Consider the following 23864-nt stretch of genomic DNA (forward strand, 5'->3'; position numbering starts at 1 on the left):
AAAGGGCGATGGGGACGAGAATGATTCGTTACACGAGCGACCAGGGGCTAGTCTCCCTCGCAGCCGTTTTTTGGATGTCACGCAACGTCCCCCCAAAAGTAACTTGGGGGAACGTTGCGTGACATCCAAAAAACGGCTGCGAGGGAGACTAACCAGGGGCCGGTTCCTGAAAGTAATAACCCTATTCCAGGGGTAAATGTGTCTGGAATAAGGCACATTTATCCCTGGAATAGAGTTATTACACCTTTCAGGAACCCGGCCCTAGACCGTCTGAGAATCAGGCTATGACGAACCAAGCTCAAAATCAGTGAAAGCCATTGAAAATATCACAAGTCAACAGCATTTCATATCTCTAATTCATCTCTGAACTACAACAGCTGATTTAGCTCCTTGTTTCAGGTCATGTTGTTGTATTGAAGTTGATCAACAAATATTGCACTGCTGAACCTTGCGTTGTCAGCTTTTAAAGGAAAAGCCGAAGGGGATGGCCAACATGCTACTTTCGAAAATACCATAATACACTTTGTTTGTCCATAAGCATTGTCTTTGTTTTCTCTTAGGACCATTGTAAGTCCCCAGAGAAACTGGAAACAACGCAAATGCAAAATTACGGTATTTTCGAAAATGGCCTATATATTTCAGCCTCATACCTGGCAAGGGTCGTTTTCTTTTCAATCTCCATCCCCTCCCATTCCCCTCTAATTTCTGTTCGGAGGGGAGGGAGGCTCGGTCACACGGGAATGACAGTGCGGTCAACCGAATCCACCAGCAGAAAGAGTGACGCTTCCACTCACCAAGCACAAAACTTTCAAGACTTTATTTCCACTGAACAACTGACAGGTTTGGGGCATGCGCAGCCTTATAAATTTAACAACCCCCATAATTCACCTCCCCTTGCATGATCTCTTTTCCCCTATTTTTTTGCACACCTGGAGAACCCGCTCGCAGATTTTTTTAAGTACGTGCAAAATTAACCCCCCTTAACAAAGTAGAGGGACCAGTAGTAGTTTAACACGCAAGCTAACAATGTTCCCCATCGATGATGTCTCTCATATAAGTGTACGAATTTTACGTTAAGAGTGCGTTTACCAGTCAAAAAATCAAGATGATCATATAACAATTTTTGTCTTCATTTTGATGCAAAATGATTCTGGTTACAGGCCGTAAAATCAGGCTGGCCTCTCTGCATTAATGACAAGGTATATACCCAGCTTGCTTTGGAATTATTGTCACTAAACGCACTTTAATTATTTTAGATTTCACTTGTCACATTAGGTTACAAAGGCCATGTTTCTGTCCCCCGACCACGGTCACACATGTTGGCTGACGTCCCTAACAAATCTTCCAACATTTGAGCTCTATTCTTATGCAACGATTCGTGTTCCGATGAATCACTTAAGTGACAGCCAGCCACAGGGGAATCTTTGCTTGTATTTTTGCTTCATCAGCAAAAGACCATAACTTTCTGATTGATCGGCCAACCAAAAGCAACGTGAATGCTCATCAGCTATCACTGAAAAAATGAGTCTGGTACACGTACACGTAGCACCTTTGCACAATTTGGAAATAAAAACTGGAAATGCAGCATGGAATGTAAAAGCTTAAAAGCACTTTGGCTACCCAACAGTTAGTCCGTTTTAGATCGATAATATTTTAATACTTATGGAAATGGCAATTTCAAAATTAAGAACCTTTGTTCAAGGCGTCCTTTTTGTTATTGCTGTCAATAGATTTAACGAAGGCCTGTCTCAAGCAAATTAGTATGTGAATTAAACAAAGTAAACAATGGAGCGTCACAGCGATTTCAAGAGGAAGACAGGTGCAGAAACTTAAAAGAACTGAAATTCACTTGGTCAACAGAATACAACAGCAATAGGGAGATTAAGCATCACCTTTACAGCAAACGTCAGCGTTTTGCCAAATATGGACGAACCTCGTTTGATATGAGCTCATTTCATGCGTGTTAGCAGCAGGTATCAAGTAACTTTTTCAAAAGAGAGAGACGAGTTAGAATGACATAATTTTCATGCTTTTATGACAAGAGGCAGCCCACCTTTTCGCGTTTGCCGTTTCACGATAATAGAGAGATTAGAGAGATTAAGCATGACGTTTACCCCAAACGGCAAACGTCGGAGTGAAATTAGGGTTTTGCCAAAAATGTAAGAATCCTGCTTGATATTAGCTCATTTCTGTCCTGTTAGCTCCATATATCAAGCAACTTCTCAAAGGAAGGGGACAAGTTAAAATGAGATAATTTTCACGCTTTTATGACAAGCAGGAGCCTGCCATTTCCCGTTTCCCGTTGGCCGTAAACGTCATGCTTAATCTCTCTAATAATAATGCTTAATCACTCTAAAATGCTAAAAACTACAGTTTGTTAAATCATTCTTAAGACGCTCCACAGTTGAACTACGCGAATAATGATTACCTAACTTTGTTAAGAAATGATACACAACTACAAATGCTAGCTAGCAATCGACAGATGTACCGGATGTTATCTGTACAAAAGAAATTAAGCAAACGGTAGGAATGCTGCTGACCTCTACATGTAACTAAAAACTGACTCAAATTATCAAAACATTACCGCTATCAACAGGGAGCTTACGCAAGAATGGCGTTGGCTACGAGAACGCCACAAAACAATGGTTTAATGACGAAAAACAATACCTCTGCACGCCCTGCACGTGCGTTTTGCATTTTGGTACATTTCTTTGCCGTCCTCGTCCTGACAACGACGTGAATTGACCAAACTTGAGGTTGTGAAGAGGACGTGAGAACCAGATTAAAAATGTATTTTTTTTTCCCAAACGGCACACCGTTCATGTCAATTTTATTGCTGCAATATTCATACACAATTTTCATTCCGGACGACTTGATGTTATAACGAAGTCATTACAATAATGGAAAATAATATTTTTAGACGTTCTCGTTCGCGGCGGCGTCGTCCTTGCATAAGGGAGCTTACGTAACGAGGACAACGACGGCTACGAGGACTTCATTTATATAATACAAGTTCGCGTTATTCATATCACTACGAAACTACTTCACGTCGTTTCGCGTTAAAAATTTGTAGTAACTGTCGAGGAATTACATTGGTATAAGTGGGCTGGAAGGGTACAGAGAGAACTGAAAATTCATCGTCATGTGCAAACGTCCTCCACAGAACCTTGAATTTGGTCATTTCACGTCGTCATTTAGGAGATGACCCCAAAGAAATGTACCAAAATGTACAACGCACGTGCAGAGCATGCAGAACCATTGTTTTTGCTCACTAAACCTATTGTTTGTAGCGTCGTCGGTGCAGTCGGCGTCGTCGTTTCGTAAGCTCCCTATAAGCTCCCTATTACGGAGTTTAAGATCTACGACGCGACAGTGACGAAAAGGTCATTTAAAATTGCAAGTTCCGGTTCATTTATCTTTTCCGTCATTATGTCGGTTTGTCTAACTCCTAAAAACTAGCGCAACTTTCCAGGAACTGAATTAGGAGGTGCGGTGTTGAAGCTGCGACAGAAAATTCAAATTCGCTGCCTTGTGTTCACGTTCTCCGTACAACTTGAGAATTGGTCATTTCATGTCGCAGATTTGCCGAAAACGTGAAAGAAATGTACAAAAATGAAAAATGCACATGCAGAGCTATTGTTTTTGCTCGTTAAATATGCAACGTTTTCGTTGCCGTCGCGTCATAGATCTTCAACTCCCTTTTGATTATGCACGACGTGCTCATATAATTTAAACCATTCGATGTTCATCAACTGCTTTACATGTGTTGAAGGAGGAGTAAACCAGGTTTTCGAAAAGGCAATACATTACTCGTCACAGAGATTTTTACATAACAATAAAATTACTGGTATTTGTTCCCATTTGGATACAAATTATCTCTCCTCAGAAAGACTATCTGACATGCATATAATTATCATTATTGTACATAGTGTATGAAAATGAAAACAGAATACTGTGCCATGGTTTGTCAATCTGAAGTGTGTCCGGAACACATCACTCTCAAACGAGTCGGAGACAATCTATCTTGAAGCCCCTGAAAATAGTTTCTCTGATAGTAAGAAGGCATAAGTCTAAATCGTCACAGCTGCGGCAAGGTCTGGACTTATTGGTGCGCACACTGGACACGTGGCCCATGGCCATTTTCATCATCACTTCCGTCCTCAAATCCTCCTCCTCTTCTCTGTTGGTGATATCTGGGATCAAGCTCCATGAGGTCAACTTCCTCTGCGTCTTCCCCTGGTGGGGGTTGCTTCGGTCGCGTAGGAAGTAACGATTCCAGTAACTGAAACGAAAAAAAAATGTCTTTAATGAACCATATTGCACGTAGGTACTTAAATAACCGAACTCCTCAAGGGCTTTTCTGCGCCACTGAAATACCAACAAATCTTTGAGAAACCTTACTGGAAGGAAGCAGACCAGTTGGCTATTTACAAAAGAAGCCGAGATGTCGAACCGGGTAAACCCACAACAGATTTCAGCTCGTGGTCTGAGTTGACTTCAACCTGGAAGCTCAAAGTTTGAAAGTATCACACCCCTAAATACATAGCCTACAAAGAAGGCGTATTTTTGTTTTGGTAAGAACTATTGACCGACATCTTGGATAGCAAGACTAACAGAGGCCTCAAGCCAGTCAGAAAAATTGCACTCTACGGGCTGCGTGCTTTCAAAATGGCGGCCCATTACGAACTTTAAGACCTTGAACAACCGTCCGCCTGCCAAAAAAAGCCTGCTCTGCAGGCTACTAAAAACAAGGCGACACTGCCTCCGTACTAACAATTTATTAGGGAGTTCAAGAAACGACAACAAAACAAGAATATCGTTGGTAAAAAGAGGAATTTTTAAGAATCGTTTTATTGCTTTGCTCCGCATAACAACAACGTGGAATCACCAAATTTGAGGTTTTAACGACAACGTGAGCACACAAATACGAATCTTTCATTTTTTCAAGTTATTTTTACTCTGAAACCGCTCGTATAAATTCAATTTTAGGACAACTCGCCCACACTTTACAAAGTGAACACGAGATGAAATAACCGCAAAAGACTTTAAGATGGTGCAAAGTTATACATCTTGAAGTGACGGTTTCGTTATAAGTCGCCGTAGTAGATCTTCCAAGTCCCTAATGTCATAGCTTTGTTAGCCATTTAAGTACTCAATGAAGCAAAAGTAGTTTTCGATAACCAAAAAGTTTCCTCATTAACATGTGGGATCCCAAAGTATGAGAAATTTTCTAAAAAATGGTCAACAATCTATTAAGTTCACTGGCCACTTTTCATTGATGGCGACCGATTTAACTTTCTTTGGCATTCATGCTAATTTGACCTACTAGCCTCAATTTGGTTTAGATATTGTTACTACCCGTTCCAGTCCAACCAAAGGTCAAGTTCATACCGAAACGAGTGGTTGTTCTTCGTTTACAAGACACTGTTGTGGGTCTTCGCACTGGAATGAAGTTTCTCGCTCCGGCACAAGAACCGGGGCGAACTCAAGCCGTTATGGCTCGTTTCGCTGTGACATTTTTCTGGTGGTATCATGTACACGAATACAGAGCCATGAGAGCAAACTGGGGTGAACTCGCCCAGGTATTATCCACCTTACTTAACAAGTCCCAGTGGTGCACCAAAAAGTGCAGAGGGCCACAATCGACCTTTTTAGCTTGTACGTTTTGTTTTCCCATTTCAGACCACGTGATGTTACGGCGGGGAACAATTTCTTTCAAGGGTCGTCTCATGCACGTGCATATGTATAAATAACGTTTGAACAAAAACAAATGGAGAATTCCCTTAGAACATCTAGTGGTCTGAACTGGAAAAACAAAACGTACAAGCTAAAGAGGTCTATTATTTCATGTCGACTCTTCAAATTTTCGTATCCTTCACACTTGAAACTTTTAAACAGATTTGCTTTGCTTCAAAAGTGTATACACTTTAGGTGAACACCTTCAACAGTGCAAAACAAGACTGGAAAGAATCCACACTAAAATAACTTCAAGCAACCTGCAAGAAAATTCAATGCAGAAATACTCACCGATATTTTGTCACAGGGTATGAAATTGTTGGGTGGAAATTCAATTTCAAATTTGATGTAGAGGTTTCCTTTGTCAAAAGGTCTTCTGTAAAACGGCATGCCTTCTCCTACTACCCCTCTTATACAACCTACAATGCAAAAATTACCATACAAGAATTTGAATGTACAGATGTCCAGCCTTCTAGGAAAAACCCTTTTTTAGGACTTTCAAGTCAAATCCAGGACATGGTTAGGAAAAGCTTGAGGAATACTCGGTTAACCCTATAGTCTAGACCATTACTTAAAATACATGTACATATACAAGTACAAAGTGGTGCATGGTGTGGGTCGGTGTAATCAAAGAATGCATTTAAGTGCTACTATGATCAAAACATCACCTCCTTTTTTCCTTCAGATTTCAAAAGTGCGTTTGCTTAACACCTGACTGGCAAAACTTTGAGTTTTATCCAAAGGCGGTTTACTACGAGTGTAAGTTTTGGATTTCACGGTCCGCCATTACTCACGTCCAAAACTGACCGATTGGACCTCAGAGGGCTGGATCGAGGGAAAGTGACGTCATTTACTCACTAGCTTCATCGTGTAAATGCATCTTTTAATATACGCAGCCCGAAACTCCCGCACTGCATATTAATTCAGCCGCGTGCACACGCACTGCATTCTTAAACTATTGAGTCTTTGACGTCATTGTCTCCTCGATCCAGCTAGGTGATCTGGCGACGTAATTCGGAGGGCTGGGGAGAAAAATTTTAACGCCGTATCCCACAACCACGCGCAACCTTATTTTCGAATTCAACATGGCAGAGGCGAGGTTAGAGCTCGTCGGGTCTACTTGAATGTTCATTCAGTAACAGGAAATGTGGTAGACACGGAATGATTTGTTGAGTTTTGGCGATGGAAATACTGCAGGGAGTCTGGAAAAAACACCTAAGGCCGCGCGTGGTTGTGGGATACGATTTTTTGGTTAGAGTAGCACTTTGTATGTGTAATCGCATGGCCCTAAGGGCAATTGAGGATAAGTTGAAGTTTTCGCAAAGCGACGAGAGCAATTTGGAACAGTTTGAACTTACAAGTGAAATTAATCCTTAATTGCACGAGGGCACATTGCGATTACACGTTTATCACATAAAGGGCAAAGTTATTGACGGAAGCCCGTTCAGTACCGCGACAAATGACAATCAACACGCTCCCATTCGGTTGAAGTTCAATTCAATAAATCGTTGCTGTCACAGAAATAGCGCTTAAATTGTATTATTTTTATAAGTGGACAAAAAAGAAGTTTAATCTGGAAGAAGATTATTTTGTAACTTTACTTGCTCTGGATAAGGAACTGTTAACCATGCAATCAGGATCAAGTAATCATGCCCTCGTGATTACCAAAAGTGCCCTCGTGATTAAGGAAAACATAGCCTCCGTCTAAGCCAATCAGCATTCATTAATTTTGCCCCGTATGTGATGAAAATTTTTAATCACAACTATCATCATCATCGTCATCATTAGACTAAAGTAAGAGATACAAAAATTCATTTCATTTTTTGTGGTTATGAGAATTGCAACCATTATAAATCCCATGCAGATCTTCTGCTTCATTGTATCTCACTTGAATGTGCAAAATAGAGGGATAAGGACCCAAATTACAGAACAGTATCAGGATTTGCAGTATACACGAGATCTCATAGGTCTTTTTAGCATGCTGACCATTTTGAGTCCCGAGGGACTGAAAATTTTCGTTTTGCGCCCCCTGGACTCGCTTCCAAACACATCAACTGGAGGCTTGGGGTACGAACTCTATTGTCTTTGACAAGCATGGGCGCCGGGTGACAAAGGTCCACAACCAGTGCTGTTTTTCCTTACACAGCAATCCTTATTATTTGGGAGCAAAGACAATGACAGAAGCTATGAGAACGCCACAAAACAATAGGTTTAACGAACAAGAACAAAGGCTGTTTCAGGCCAGCATGTGTGTTTCACATTTTGGTACATTTCTCAGCCATTCCTATCCCTAGAACGACAGATTCGTGGTTACGCAGAGAACATGAAACACCAAGCCCCAGTTGTTCAAAAGGTGGATAACGCTACCCACAGGATAAATCACTATCCATTGGATAGCGCAACTGGGTTCGCTATGACTTATCCACTGCATAGTGATTTATTGGGCGAATAGCGCTATCCATCGTTTGAACAACTGGGGCCTGGGGCCCGTTTCTCGAAAGGCCCGAAGCTTTACGGGCCATTTTCGGGTGTCACAATTTCTTCTGTATCTCAAGAACGGAGAGGATTTAAGTCGTCAAACTTCACAGACTTGTTTCTTTTAATTAGCTTGAAAACATGTTAAAAGATCGGCTTTCCAAAACAAGCGGTTGGCAGTTTCACTAACGGCTTTTCGGGCATGAAAAGTTTTCGGGACTTTCGAGAAACGGGCCCCTGATGTTAAATTTTCCATTCTCTCTCTAAACATCCACACCGTTCATACTCTTTTCATGCCCAACGACTTGGAGTACAAAATTATCACAAATGTGCAAAATTAATGTTTTAAGATAACATTGTCGTAGTCATTGCTGTCATCCTTGCTTACGTTCTCCCGTTTCACCAAACACTTTGCCAGTTACATGTACTTTTGCATTGTTCCATGAGAGAGCAAAGTTAATTACTTAGAAAAAGGGTGCTTTTAAAATTCAAAATCCAAATTGTTTTTAATTTTCTTAGTTTCCATTTGATTCAATGCTGACGTTGTCAAAAAGAATTACTGTACGACAGAGTAAAACCGTGTTTCTTAACTACCTGCAACTGCTCCACAGCAAAAAAAAGCCTTTGAAAGAAGTTAAAAACTTAAGATCCCTGTTTTAAACTCTTATGGTTTTCTTTCTCCCCTTCCATGGATGGCTGGATTTTAAAATACTGGCATATGTTCCATTGGATAGGACCTGAAGCTGAGCAAAAGCAACACAAACCTGGTTCTATAACCTGACCAGCTGGGTATTTTATGTCTAAATTTCTTTTATCAAGGTGCTTGACGACCATGTGGAAGCCACACAGTGCCTCTGCGAGGTGAAGTTTCTTTGTCATAAACAGATCATCCCCCTCTCTCGTAAAAACATCATGATCTTTTTGTTGAAGCACCAGGATAACATCCCCAGGTTCCACACCAGGCTACAGAGGACAGAAAGACATGATCAGTCGATCGGCAAGAGCAAAAACAGTAATAATTATTAAGTTCCTATTCTACGAAAAAAAAACAGCGACTAAGTCAAGTTTAAAATGACCCACCCCGAGACCAAAGACGCAAAGAATTAAAATAAGGTCACTGCACCAGCAAGCTTTACATTGTATGTAAATGTAACTTGCTCAACTCAGCACTACCGCTACATGTGATTGTCTCAAAGGTTAGACAGTGCCCAATTCTCTGTTATCATCTCTCTTATATCTGCACACATGCATGTCATGGAGGCAACATAGCCTAGTTGTCAAGGCCCCGAATGTGCATCCCAAAACACCATGTTATGGTTGGCAGAATGGAGCAAAATTCAAGAAATCAAAAATAGCTTCCAACATCAACAACCAATCTGCAGTTCAACATTTTTCTCCCTAGGTCAATAATGAGATTTGTTTAAATTCAACTAATACAATGACCAACACGTAAAGCATGACTAATTCAACTACAAAAGTAAGTCAACATCAACGACAATAAATCATCTCAAAGCCAACATCGAAAAGCGATGTCAACTTCAACAACAAAATACGCACTTCAACAATTTGGGGACAAGAAAGAAACTAGCTGCGGTCGGAGGAGGTTGGAACCAACAATTTCCGACATGCTGGCAATAGAAGAGTACTGAATGGGGCTTCTTCTTTATATATTTGTAACAGCTAGTTAGATTTTGAGCAACTGAAAGTGTCAAACTTTACTACAAACGTTTCCTTAAAGTTTCAAAACTCTTCTATAAAGGTTTGAAAGCTAAGAGCAATGCCACCAAAAACAAGCAATTAAACATAAACCTAGTGAAATGGTCCGGCTCCCAAGAGTCTCCTATCGCTTGTTGGCAGAGAATCCGAACTAGTAATCGGAAAGTTGTAGGTTCGACTTTTACAAAGGAGCACTCCGATTTTTTCCGAGTATCCCTACATGTAAGTCACCGTCAATAAATAAATCTCTCCAAAGCATGCACTGTTTACACATTAACAGAAAACAAAGGGAAAGACGGAATTTTTGGGTAGTGCATTCAGAAGGAAGGCAGCATGGAGATCTCGTCAAACAATGCTGTCAGACTGCAGATATAACCATGGCTTATCATCATTATGCTTGCCCAAATAAAAAAAAACCCAGTCCAGCAAAATAGTGTTTGTACAGTGGCAAATGGTAAAAGGTTGAAAATGACAATTATGAACTTTACTACCATTTTCGAGCTACCGTGGACAGCGAACTTTTTTTCGCGTTTTCCATGCTTAAAACACTGAAGTTTGTCTAGACAAACTGTCACGTTTTTAATTGAACCAATTAACGTTTAGAGTGTGAACATGTCAAGTTTTGACAGCTCCCCCTGTGCGTTTCTGCAGGTGAAACACATGTTTGAAAAACTATGCATCGACTATGAATGTCAACAAAGGACGAGCTTACATTTCTGGAAAAGCCTGCCAAAGCAAACTTGAATGGCTTATAATATGAAAGGGCGTGGAGGCGATCAAGCAAACTGTTTTTTGCCAGTTGCGTTCAATTTAAAAACGGGACAGTTTGTCTAAACAAATTTGAATGTTTTAAGCGTTGAAAAACGCGGAAAAAAGTTAGCCGTTCATGGTAGCTCGAAAATGGTAGTATTTAAGTGTGTAGTCTTGTAGCACTGGGCACTAATTGGGGATAATAAGCGTAGAAATCAAATCAATTTGACTCAAATCAACTGAAATCAAACATTGGTTTTGGGGAAAAGGAAAGGAAAGGAATGCAAGGAAGCTTATTGAAGTGTCTAGTCGTTCTAGCGCTGGAGCACTAAGTGGGGACACTGTAACCTGAAATTAATAATTACCACAAATCAAGTCAAATGTTGGTTTTTGAGGAGAGGGGAAAACTGGAGTACCCGAGAAAAACGTCTAGGTGCAGAGGAGAGAAGCAACAAATTCAACATACACATGACACAGAGTCTGGGAATCGAACCAGAGCCAGATTGGTGGGAGGCAGGTGCTCTCACCTTTGCGCCATCCCTGCACCCCTAAAAGGGAAGATGCGAAAACTAGAGTACCAAAGAGAAACACCTCTTGGAGCAGAGTAGAGAACCAGCAAACTCAATCCACACCAAAGTCCGGGAATCAAACCCAAGCCACATTGGCGGGAGGAGAGTACCCTCACCACCATGCAAAAAATTATGCTCCCCAAAAATTAAAGGTAACTTCCATTATAAAAAGCTCGCACATCAAAAATTATGACAAATTAAGTGTGGTAATTCATTACGTTTCAAGACTGGCCTTTCTTTCAATTGCAAGTCAAAAGAGATTTTGGCCAGAGCCTTTCCATAGTATATTTTCATAATGAAAACTTTTTATATGCTGTTTATCTTTGTTTCAAAGTGAGCGTGTGCAAAAAGGTTCAAAGGTAAATGAACTTGATTTGCATGGAAATGCTCAAGAAATTATCAAATTGTATGATTGTGGACCAAGACTCGCTAAAATATGATTACAAAAATATGATTCCTTTACGCCACCACACCACTACAGTACAATTTCAGAGCTATAAAAAATAATTTTAAACAAAGACAATAACTGCTAGGCAAAAACAAAAACTTTAATAAACAGTCCATGTACAGGTACAGTACCTCTTGATCACCCTCTCCTCGAAATGTGAGCTTCTGACCATCATTCATACCCTTATCAACATGGACCTGGAAGAATCAACACCAGCAATGAATGTGAATCACTTGTTTATTAAATGCTTACTCGTTCAGCTCATTAATTTGAGAAGGCAGATCTTAATCCTGTCATTGAAAATGACCCTGGATTTCATTTGGGTCAAATTTTGCAGTAGCTTATGGCTTTGTTTTTGCATTTTGGAAACAAAGGATTCTTCACTAGCTTTAAACAGCCTTAGCCAAAGTCAATACATGTACCTCTAGCATAGGTTGTCCCAATAAAAGGCACTCCCCACAAATGAATTGGTGGTACCAGTAAGGACAAACAATTCGAAGCTGTCATGTTCTTAGGTTTTTTTAGGAGTATAGCCCAAAGATATGAAATTACTGCAGATATTGTCATTTATATACTGAATGTGTAATGGCAACAAACTGTTCCAGATTGCAAAAAAATGAAGCAATTTGAAGCAAAGGATGACTTATTACATAAGTTTTAAATAACCTTCTGTTGGCCATCAAAAAAGATGAACTATCCAAAATGCACTTAGAATTGATAATTAACTAAACAGCACCCTGCATTATATCAAACAATGATGTTAAGTACCATAAACACCAGCCACATATTTTAGTGTAAAATTGTTTTAAAAATCTCTAAAACCTCTATCTTGGTATGCTTTGCCTGGTTACTATTTAGGAACTAATGACCTTGCTCACAACGAGCTGTCAAGATACAGCCAGCTGCATACATGTAGCTGACGGGATATTCTCTCGCTACCTTTACCAGACGGCTTAATTATAGAAATTTTCAGCAGAGATATAGCATTATTTCTTAACTTGTCAAAATGATTATTGCTTCAGATTACAGCCACACAACCTACAATACAATAGTCATTTGAGCTGCCTTCCTTCATCTTTCGACCTCGTTTTGCAGGCTTTGTTGGCGTGTTTTCCTATTATCTCCATGCTCTATCAATTCTACCGAATTACTTGGCAAGTCCTTTCACTGTCATTCGTGCCTTTTTGCTTGTTCTCGCACAGGGTCAAATTACAGCCCTCCCTCTGATTAGGTGATTACTGGTGACCAAGGTGACAAAAGTGGGCAGCATACAAAAATTGCAGCAAATGAGGCACCCAGGATTTTCACTCATGGCCAAAACAACAAAGCAACCAACTATCCCGCCAACTACAGCAGGTTAAGATTTAGCTTTTACAGAAAAAATGCTGGGTTGGGGGTTGGGGGGGGGGGGGGGGGAGTTCAGAGGGAATAAGACTCTTGTTTCACAACAAGTTGACAACAAGAATCTATGTACATGTACATAAGTTTTCATAGGTTGAGTAGGACAGGCAGCCCAGGATGGCTATGATCTGAAAGCAGAGGTTTAAAGTACAAGACAGGATGCTAGAAGTCAATAATCATTCATCCCAGTGTTTTGTTACTCCTGCTCAAAGTGAGACTCCTCATGCACTCAACCATTCAAATACAATGAAAACCAATCATAACAGGCCCCTTACACCATAAAAATAATATTGCCAGCTCAAGAGAATACAATTATCCACTGTATCAAAACCTTTTTGTAAGTCAAGGAAGATGCCACAAGTAAACATTTTGCTATTCAGATTACTCTAGACCAACTTAACAATATCAATACACACAATTTCATGTAGAGTTGACATAATTATTCCCATGAAAACCACACCAACCACTGCAAAGAAATCCATTTCTTTTTTCATAAGATTTAATACATGAATATAACAATTTCTCAAACGGTTGAATAAAAAGGAAAAGAACAGAAATAGTGCAGCAGTTACTAGGGTCAGTTTCATCACTATTCTTAAAGATAGGAATGACTTTTGAATCACCTCATTTGAATGGATACTGTCCAGTCAAAAGAAAAAATGTTAAATGCAGTATTTTGTGCCAATGGCGAAGAAAATATGTTTCCTGAAATTTCAACACTCAATCACTCAATCAAAGCTTGGCATGCACACCCACTCCTCCCCCTCCTTTAAACTGTCATGGCAGCCATTTACTTGACATTTATTTGCATCTTTCATTAATACAATGGAGAGCTTTAGATTCTATGACAAGAACGACTATGAGTACGAGATTTCCTCACAGAACAACAGTGAGTGTGCGCAAACCAGCATCATTTTGGCAGGAAAGATGTGATACCGCCATCATTTTAGTATGAGGTTTTGCAAAAAAAGTCGTAATGTCAAAACAATTCAACAACACAATGGCACTTTTAGCATTTTTCAATAAGCAAGAAGGCTCAGCTACCAGCAATAAGAATAACTGAGCAACCTATGCTGCCAACAAGAAGTAAGATTAATCGGTCGACAGGGTTAGAAATTTTCTTACTACTTTTGCTAAAAACGGGAAGTCAAATCTCGCACTCGTTCTCATCCTCATCCTACAATCTAAAGCTCTCTATTAACTCCCGGGAGTGAGACTGGATAGATTTCACTCTGTCTAACGCCAGACGATTTTACTCATCAATGGGGTGCGGTTCTGGAGTTGCATCAAACTGTCTTGGGGCAAGAACTTTATTCATAAAAGTTTGCATGTCTGGCCTTTCTGACTCAGAATTTGCTTGATTTAAAGTTTATGTAACACTTAAAGGTTTAGTATTTTGTGATCATTGTTACAGAAGTTTAGAGGGATCACCTTTTAAAATATACAAAGCCTCAACATGTCTGAGTAGAATGCTAATGAAAGAGGGTTCATCACCTTCACTGATTCTTGGCTGAGGAATGCCTCTTAACAATGCACAATACAAAAATAAGTAATAAATTATAATAATGGACTGCCTCTTAAGAACACAAAAAGGCCGAACATGTCTGAATGGGATGTTAATGAAAGCAAGGCCAAGGCAATGCGAGAGTGATGATGAAAAATATACCAATATTCATCATCATTAAAACAGCCAGCACAGATCTTATTAGGAAAACAACATGCTCTCTTCACAAACACAACAAGCATCTTTTTAAAGAGTTGGTATGTTAAAATGACACACATACTGTTTTGTAAATGAAAATTTAAGACAAGATCCTATGCATTAATAATTTGGACATCCTTTATATCAATGGCCTATGGTGAGTATCACATTAAGTAAGGTAATGCTCTTTAAAATGACGTACTATCCACTTACCTCTAAAATTTTGCTTTCTTTACAGACTTTTTTCCCCTGGCATTTTTTACACCTATCTTTTGGATTTATAACTTCACCTACAAATTTAAAACAGGAGAATAAGACAAGAGAATGAGACCTTTTTCTCTCCCATATTTTAGTTACTCAGTCATATCAAGGCCGAATTTTTTCAAGCTCACCACAAGACATGTGGAATCCACTCAGTGATTTTTGCAACCTGGCTCATACGCATGGTTTGTGGGCACCAAACAATGTTAGCAGAATTCTGTAAATTACCCATGATTTATCATGGTTGATCAGCAAAGCAACTGCAACTGGTTCAATAATAAGGCTGTTTAATAAAGCAAATAATTTACATGAAAAGAGGGATTGAAGGTACATGTACATGTAATATACTCACACTGTCGTCTAACCCACAACATTGGTAATTTCCAGAGTATAGGGAAAAAAATGCCCGATAAGGTAGCTGCACATTCATTCACGAAAGGGATGGGGGGTGGCTTTGACGGACATCAGAAGGAAAGAGGGCATAAGACAGACCAAAAACAACTTTGAAAAGGATGAAGGCAGAACCAAGAAAGGCAGGGTGTAAGTCAAGAGGTGAAGGTACATGTACCGTAGCTTCCACAAAATGATTGACCCAAAAGAGAAAACATCTTACAGCTGTACATGTATGAACCTTCTAGGGAGTAAGCAAAATTAGCAGTACAGGCAGCATGACCTTTTTAGTCAATAAAGCTTTAAGTGTTTTGTAGAGTCATTATTGCCTTCATTGTTATGTATGCTCCCCATTATTTACTTCAGAAAATAATATGCAAATGTCTTACCCTCGCCACTGCACTCATTACACGACGACTGCATCTGCTGAACCATACCAGGACCAATTTGTCTTATAGAAACCTTGATACCACGCCCATTACATCCTGTACATTTGCGTACAGATCCAGTTTTTCCACCAGCCCTGGAGACAGCAAGAAGCCAATGTTGTGTCAGTGCTGAGAGTATCACTATGTAGGATGGATTTCACCTAAACCTACTTTCACCCAAATATTAGGTCTAATCATAGATAACAAACAATAGACCGAATGCATAAATGGCGGCCAAAAAAAGATTCTTTTGTTTATGTGCTAATTAGCCTCACTAGCCTTGTTTGCATGGACAAAATATAACAGAAATGTTGCTTGAGATCGAGGCTAGCAAGTCTAATTAGCACATAAACAAAAGAATAAATTTTTGGCCGCCATTTATGCATTCGGTCAATAAGTAACGCAAAACAGAAACGTTAATAATGATTGAGGACAAAACACAAAAGAGACAACTACCATAAAGACTCGTGTATAAGCCCCAACTTTCAAGCATGGTTTTGCAAAAACTAAGAACTCCAAAAAAACACTCTTGTAAAAAAATGTTGGTCATTTGCTTGCAGATGTTAACAATAAACTTGACGAAATCTAATGTCGTGTATTTACAGCGACATTAATAAGTTAATCAACTCCTTTTAAAATTTTCTCTTTAATCAATTTCCCTACTCCCTGTGACTGACAACAGTTGTCTTCATTGCTAAAGCCCACAGTTGAAACAAAGATAATTTAATTTGCAAGAAAAAAGTGCCGGAGAACAATGAAAAACGTTTTCTTAGTAACTACGCAAACATTTAACGAAGGAAGTCTGGACATGGAAATGTTCGCTTCCGCATCAGCTGTGTGTGGATATCATGTTTATCAAGATGAATGGAAGCCATCAATCGGAGGAAAACTTGTTGCTAAAAAAGAGTTTAAAAAACTCATGGACAAACATGCCGAGAACGTACTGAAGGGCAATGAAGTGGTCGGCCATTTGCCTTGCGATTTCTCCAGAATAGTGTGGTATTTTCTTGCACGTAGTGGAGAAATCAGAGTTGAGGTGATCGGTCGTAGATGACATCATAAGCAGCTGTGCAGGGGGAATGGAGATTCCATGCTAATTAGAGTTCAACTGCTCAAACAAAGTGCAAATGAAATGCTTTAAAGAAATACTGGCAAGCAAGATTCGAATTAAGAACCTGAACATGCAAACAAATAGCTCCTTTGGGAGCCACCACTTCTCCCGAAAGCAGTGATCGACAATAGGTTTCAACATGTTAAATCATTAGCTACTGACGGTTTTCAGTTCAATTTGTGACCCCTAAAAGCCAGTTTACTCCCTCTGAAAGCAATGGCCTCATGTATAAGCCGCACCTGCGATTTTTGTCCCAAAAGCAAAAAGGTGCGGCTTACACACGAGTCTTTACAGTATATTTTATTGCACATACATTGTATTATCAAAGAGGATTGATTGACAAAAATAATCATTGTTCTGCATATACATGTATGTGGCAAAGGTACAGGGTGTATAATGCCTTTTAAAGCATGCTTTTGTGTTCTCCTACCTAGCACCTAGGTGTCCTCTGAAGAACAACAGTAGAGTTTTATTTTTTTATGGATAATATTGAAAGGTTGTAGGTTGCCTCCCAGTAAGGAAAACTTTGCTTTTTGTCTTTGGTATGCTCCAACAATCATAAATAAACAAAACTGATTCATACAGCAATCAATTTTTTGTAGAGACCCCCCTGTACCAGCACTTTCAAATGCTTGGCTGGCACATTATAATTTTGAAGACCATAATGATGTGACGGCAGTTGAAGTCATCCACTGCACACACAATCAATTGCATTGGTCATTAGAGCATTCCATTGAACAAACTTCAGTTTCTGGAGAGCAAGCTTTGATTTTTAATGAAGTAGCAGTTTCAGGATTTTGTACACATGTCAAAGACATAAAGCACTAAGCTCCTCAATGAATGGGGGTCCTTTATTGAAGTGACTGGTTAATTCAGTACTGAGTAGACAGAGCATCAGATTTCTGTGCAGGAGACCTTTCTAGTATCCAATTCCAGCAAGACGTACACTCCGGGTCTTCACATAACTGACAAGATACATGTAGTCCTGCCTCTCAGACAAGGATGAGAAACTGAAGGTCCTGTCAGGAATATTATTAAGAAGTGATACACCAGGGCCTGATGATCCCAGTGTGGGGCTCTTTGCTTGAGGTACGGTAACAATACATGTACATCAAATCAGGGACCCAGAGTCCTTTTGTATAACACAAGTGCACCCAGGTGCAAAATCATTCTAACATTCCTCCTCTACATTAGCAAAAGCTCCTTTCCAAGAGTTAACTGGTACTTTCATATGTCAAGATTCTTAGCTGAAGGTATTTGTTACAATGAGTGATTACACATACTTTTGCAAGTGCACAAAAGGTAACCAAACAATTTAACAGCACCCTAAGTTCTGTTTATGTTGCCCTGGCCGCAAAAAAACAAATGTTTTCCACGTTATACAAATGAGTGGTTCACTTACCCTTTACAAACTGTGCAAATAACATTTTTACTAAGTTGCAATTTGGTTGTTTTTCCATTGTAAAGATCTTCTAATGTAACTCTGTCAAAGGAAAACACAAACAGTTAATACATGTTAAATGCTAAAACTCATCACCAAATCTACCCTGAGTAATATCTTACAGTTATGACACAATTATAATAATAATATTAATCTAGAATGAAATGTTTATTGAGGATTTGTAATTTTTGGAATCATAACTCTTCTATTCTCAATATACTGAAGAAGGCCCAGCAATTCATTTCATAAACAGTATTCCAACTTTTCTTCATCTTGTCACTGCTACAGGTACACAATTTAAATAGCTCACAAAGTGCTCTGTTGCAACTAACAGAATTATGAACAGATTGAACAGAATGAAAAAGTACTCTTTTTAATCAGAATGTGTCAACTCCAAAAAATGAAGCAGCATGAAAGAGATTTTATCATTTGCCATGTAACATCTTGTTAGCTGTGACATAAGAATGCTTACCTGCTTCACCAAGATTAAAATAATTAAATTAATTAATACATTATTTTAGATATATATATGGGTGAACACATGGGTTAATCAAGTTTAATCAGGTTTGAAACATACCATATTATTTTAGTTTTTATTTCATAAGGATAGTAGTTTCCCCTTGGATTGTATCCCATTTTCAATCCATTCCATTGGCAAAATGGCAGTGGAAACTGTATCGAAATGGCAGTGCCAATTGTATCAACTTTTCAGTACCTTTTAAGATGTTAAGCCTTGCGCAAAAGAGATCATTTAAAATAATCCTTTTTTGATCAAATTAACTCTGACAAAAATAAAATCTAAGGTCACGAATTTTAAGGTGGATTAAGAGTAAAAGAGTTTATTTATGAGCAAATGGGTCAGGACAAAAACATGCAGCAGTAATTCAATTCACACACAGAGAGTTTTACTGTAGGCTGGACTAGGTTTTCAATATAGAGGTTCAAAAACGCTGTTACATTAATACATGTAAAATGGATTGGCAGCAATGGTACAACTCCAATCACCATTAGCAAGAAGCTGGTGACTTGCTAACCTTTTTGGGTCATTTGGTGAGGTTGGACTTTTTATCATCATTGGGAGAAAACTGTTTTACATTGGTTGAGAAACCTCTTTAATGGGCTCCAAAATAAATGAGGAGGTCGAAAACCGTGGGTTGCCTTTGCTGTGGTTTTTAGGTTCTTTCCAAAGTGGTTAGGCATGACTCCAGCTTTTGACAATGATCGCTCTAAACAGTCCAAAGAAGTCTGGCAATAACTGTATCTCAACCAAAAACAGTTGGAATAGTGTTCTAATAAGAAACTTCAAAGGATTCAAATTAAACTGCTTGCAGTTTAAATTATTAATCCCAATAAAACAACCTAAAGTTATGTTTACCTTTAAGATACAAATTGTATTACTCCTTTTTTATGCATGGCCCCAACCATCATTTAAGCCTGTTCAGAAGCTGATGACCTTGAAGCGTTCAACTCTGGTTCAGAGCTGGGGTTTTTCGAGTTTCAAAATTTCCATAATTGGATGTAACGTAGGATGGAGCTTGCACATTTCCCACATGTGCAGTCTCTACCTTATTTTTGTCCATATTTGGGCATATCATCGCGGTGTCCTAAATTCTCCAGTTTTGTTCCAGGGAAAAGAGTTGCAAGTTACATGCTGCAAGGCCATGTGCATCTGGCCTGTATAAATGCCACCATATTTTCACAACAGTTGTTTAACTTCAATAAGTATTTGAAATGAAGCTTACCTTAAAAAATTTTTGAGAAGTTTACAAGTTTGTACATAGTATATACAAAAAAGGAAACACACAAAAAACATGCATTACTTCAAAGGGTGAAACAGATCTTCTCCTCGTCTTCTCCTCTGTCTGAATCCACCACCTTCAAAATATATTTTAAAATGTAAGATTTAATCACTGCATGGTGAGACGTAAAAAATTTCACCTTTAAGCTTCCACCCATGTTCTAAGTACTACCCATGTTGCACTTGTTTTAAACCCAAGTGTTGCATCTTTAAAATCCAAGGACAGATATCATCTACTTTCATGTTACAGATTTAAACCCCCATTTGAATGAAAACTACATACAATCGATTAAAAATAGTATTATTGAAAGAGGAAATGGAATACGAGTAACAAATGTTCTAAGTAACACACAGGCCTCAGATGAGCCCATCCAGGTGACCGGCTGACCCAAAAAAAACATGAGATGGATCCACAAGAACTGACTCCAACTTTGCTTTTTCAAATTCCCCGAAGGCACGCTGACCAAAAAGTTCATGAGGAATGCTGCAAATTACAGTTCAAATGCCAACAGTATACTAGCCAATGCATGCAACAAGAAAACCTTTGCCTAACAAAACTCTTTAAAAAATTTCTAGTTAGTTTAAAGAGAACTGGAACGTCAACCTTCAAGCTTAAACAAAAATGTGAATTCATTCAACCATAAAAAAAGAAACAACAACAAAAAGGTAAAAGCTCAGGCAACAATCAGTAAAAAATGTCCTTCTGCTAATTTAAATTTGTTTTTAATTAACCAATTTCGATATATATAAAAATTCAGTCGTGAACAAAAGGCATCGTCTCGAGGCTTTGGGGAATAAATATAAGGATTTGTATGAGTTTATTCCCCAGAGCCTCGAGATGATGCCTTTTGTTTAGGACTGAATTTTAATATACATGTATAGAAATTGGGCTATTCACTGCTTAATTATTATACAATGATTATCATAGATTTAATGACCAATTACATTTTAAATAACTATTTCAAAAATAGACACATGTTACAACTTGTTTCCTCAAAACAGATATACACACAGTCAAACACTTTAATTTATCAAACATGATGCAATCACCTATCTGAGCCATAATTTCATAGACAGTATAAGGCATATTTATACACCTGTACTGGGGTAAAAAGAACTACAATACATCTAAATATCTCTAATTCAGTGATCAAAATTCCAACGCAAAGGTTTGTTGGTAGTTTCCTTGGTGACAAGATATTACAGTGCTCTTCAAAAACAATTTAATTTGCTATTTTCGTATAGAAAAAATAGCAATTTACCAAGAATGTCATCAATTTTCCACAGGTAAAGAGCACAATTCAAAACAACCATTTCTGAAGTAATTCCATCCAAGACACATTTTAAGATACTTATGATTATATGACAACTGTACTCTTAGATTGTTATGTTTGAACACTAAAAGAATCACATCTGAGGCCAAGATCAAATTTGAGTTTTGCTTGAAGTTCAATGATATCTGAATGAATTTTCATGAACTTTTCGCAACGCAAAGGAACTCAAATCATTCCCAAAACTGAGCATTACAGAAATTCCCCAGCCTAAACAAGATAAAAGGATTAGTTCATGACGTAGCTAAGCCAAAGAAGCCGCAAATGAAGGTGGAAAGCTCTAATACATCACCGAGAGAAGGGCTGATATCGAAATCTTGACACCAATATTACCCGCGAGACGACTTCCAGCGCGTTTTCGGATGATTTAAAACGGCTCAACAGTGCATGTACTTTTTTCGTATTTGATAAAGTTGTCGTATTGTTTCCGAATCGAGATCTGCGACTTGCGTAGAACGCGAAACACCTAAATCGTTTGTCAGTTTTTCGCTTCTTAGCTTAATCCTACTTCCGGTAGAGATTCAGTATTTTGGCATTGTGGTCCATTCTAAACATGCTTAGAACAGTAAATGTTCAGGCGCCAACGGGATCAAAATATCGACTTACTGAACATTCCACCGCCAAAACCACCGAAAATATGGGACAAAATGTCTTCCATGCCACCACCTGTGGAAAAATTATCGATAGATCAAGCGTTAAGTTAAGACAAGAGAAACAAGAGAAAGGGAATTAAATTTAGCTCACGCGAAACGATTCGCAATTCCAACTAATACAGCCTCCCTTTTAACTTAAATACGACAGACAACACGTCATATTTAAAGCGGAAAGAAAATTATGGGTCGTCTGCATTATTCAACGAAAAGAAAGTAGGTCCCATTGCAAAAAACAAAACGAATTAGACCTGAATCAACATCAGGACTTACCACCCATTCCAGCTCCCTCACGGAGTCCTTTCTCTCCGTATTTGTCATAAAGTTCGCGTTTTTCGGGGTTTGAAAGAACTTCGTACGCGAAGCTGATTTCTTTGAACTGTAGAAAAGAGATTAGAATTTAGACTAGAAAATACATAAGCACAAAATAGCTGGTGAGAGACTTCAACAAATTCAAAGCATAGTGACTTACGTGGTCACCAGCGTTCGGATTCTTGTCAGGATGATACTCTTTGGCGAGCTTCCTGTAAGCCTGCGAATTTTACCATTTAAAGCGGTCAGAAGTAGTACAATCGATATATAATTTTAAGGGGACTTCTCAAGCTCTGAGATAGCTTTCCAGCTCACCTTTTTTATCTCTGTGTCGTTCGCATTCGGACTTACACCGAGAATTTCGTAGAGCCGCGTGTCCGCCATATTGGGCAAAAAGTGGCAACTGTTGTGTGACCACGCCGGTAACCATGACGTAACAGTACACGTGCTCGTACCCAGGCAGGCTCCAGACGACAATTTAATTTCCTTGAAGAACAGATTACGGCCATGGTCACGAAACCAAATTGAACGCGCAATAACTAAAAAAAATACCAAAAACACCCCAAAGACATTTACTGTAAACTGCAACGCGCCCGCGGGAGTAATTTATTTGGCGGAATTTTCATTTTAACATCATCTTTTAATTTCGTGCTGATGGGTACAGCTTTTAGCGCCATGTTGACAATTTTGAATACACTCATCGAATCTCAATACAACTATATGTCGGGTTTAACGAGAGAACCCCATTAGTCCGCTGAGTTTGATGTCTCCTTTTGTTTGCTTTTCGATCTTTTTACCCTTCCAAAGAAGTTGAAAGTCGCGAAGTGTGAGTAAAATGCAAATATTCATGAGCTTTTCCAGGTATAAGTAAAAAAGCAGTCCGCACCTCTTGAAATTTGAATTATTATTTTCTTTCTTTAATTCGGAAGGAAGAGAGAAAAAAGTACTACAGAACTGAGGCAAACAGAGAACGTAATGAAGGTCTTTTGTTGAAAACTGTCTTTTTGAATAGCTGTGGAGCGGACAGCTGTGAATAATTTATGACAAGAATGAAGCACTTTTGGAAACGAATTGCACGCAACGCGAATTTTTTTCCGCAAAGTAAACGTCTTGGCCGACTTTGACTTGTCAAGTAGCTGCGACCTTGACAAGCAAGCTGCGATTATGAATGCATAAACTCAAAACGGAGACAGCGTCATATTTCGATCTTAACATGCAAGCCTTGCTATCACACGCAATCCTACTTTAACCTTGAGATATTTTTAAGACATTGAATTCTCTTAAATTCTCTAAACCGAGTCACAACCTCTTAAAAAGGAAGATTGGAAGGCCTTTTGTGAGATGG

At 38.9% G+C, this 23864-nt stretch overlaps 1 protein-coding gene across 1 annotated transcript; it reads right to left on the reverse strand.

Moving 5' to 3' along the window:
- Positions 1-790: 790 nt before the first annotated feature.
- On the reverse strand, positions 791-22951 carry LOC137994551 (dnaJ homolog subfamily A member 2-like). The gene is made up of 12 exons (XM_068840137.1): positions 22835-22951; positions 22680-22739; positions 22481-22586; positions 22164-22223; positions 20249-20303; positions 18390-18470; positions 15838-15971; positions 15011-15087; positions 11826-11891; positions 8976-9174; positions 6028-6155; positions 791-4282 (listed from the first exon to the last, which is right to left on the reverse strand). Exons 1-12 carry the CDS (start codon positions 22901-22903, stop codon positions 4103-4105), a joined length of 1215 nt encoding a protein of 404 aa, XP_068696238.1. The 5' UTR covers positions 22904-22951; the 3' UTR covers positions 791-4102.
- Between the last annotated feature and the right edge of the window lie 913 nt (positions 22952-23864).

This window comes from Montipora foliosa, chromosome 1 (genome assembly GCF_036669935.1).
Source record: "Montipora foliosa isolate CH-2021 chromosome 1, ASM3666993v2, whole genome shotgun sequence".
Taxonomy (NCBI): Eukaryota; Metazoa; Cnidaria; class Anthozoa; order Scleractinia; family Acroporidae; genus Montipora; species Montipora foliosa.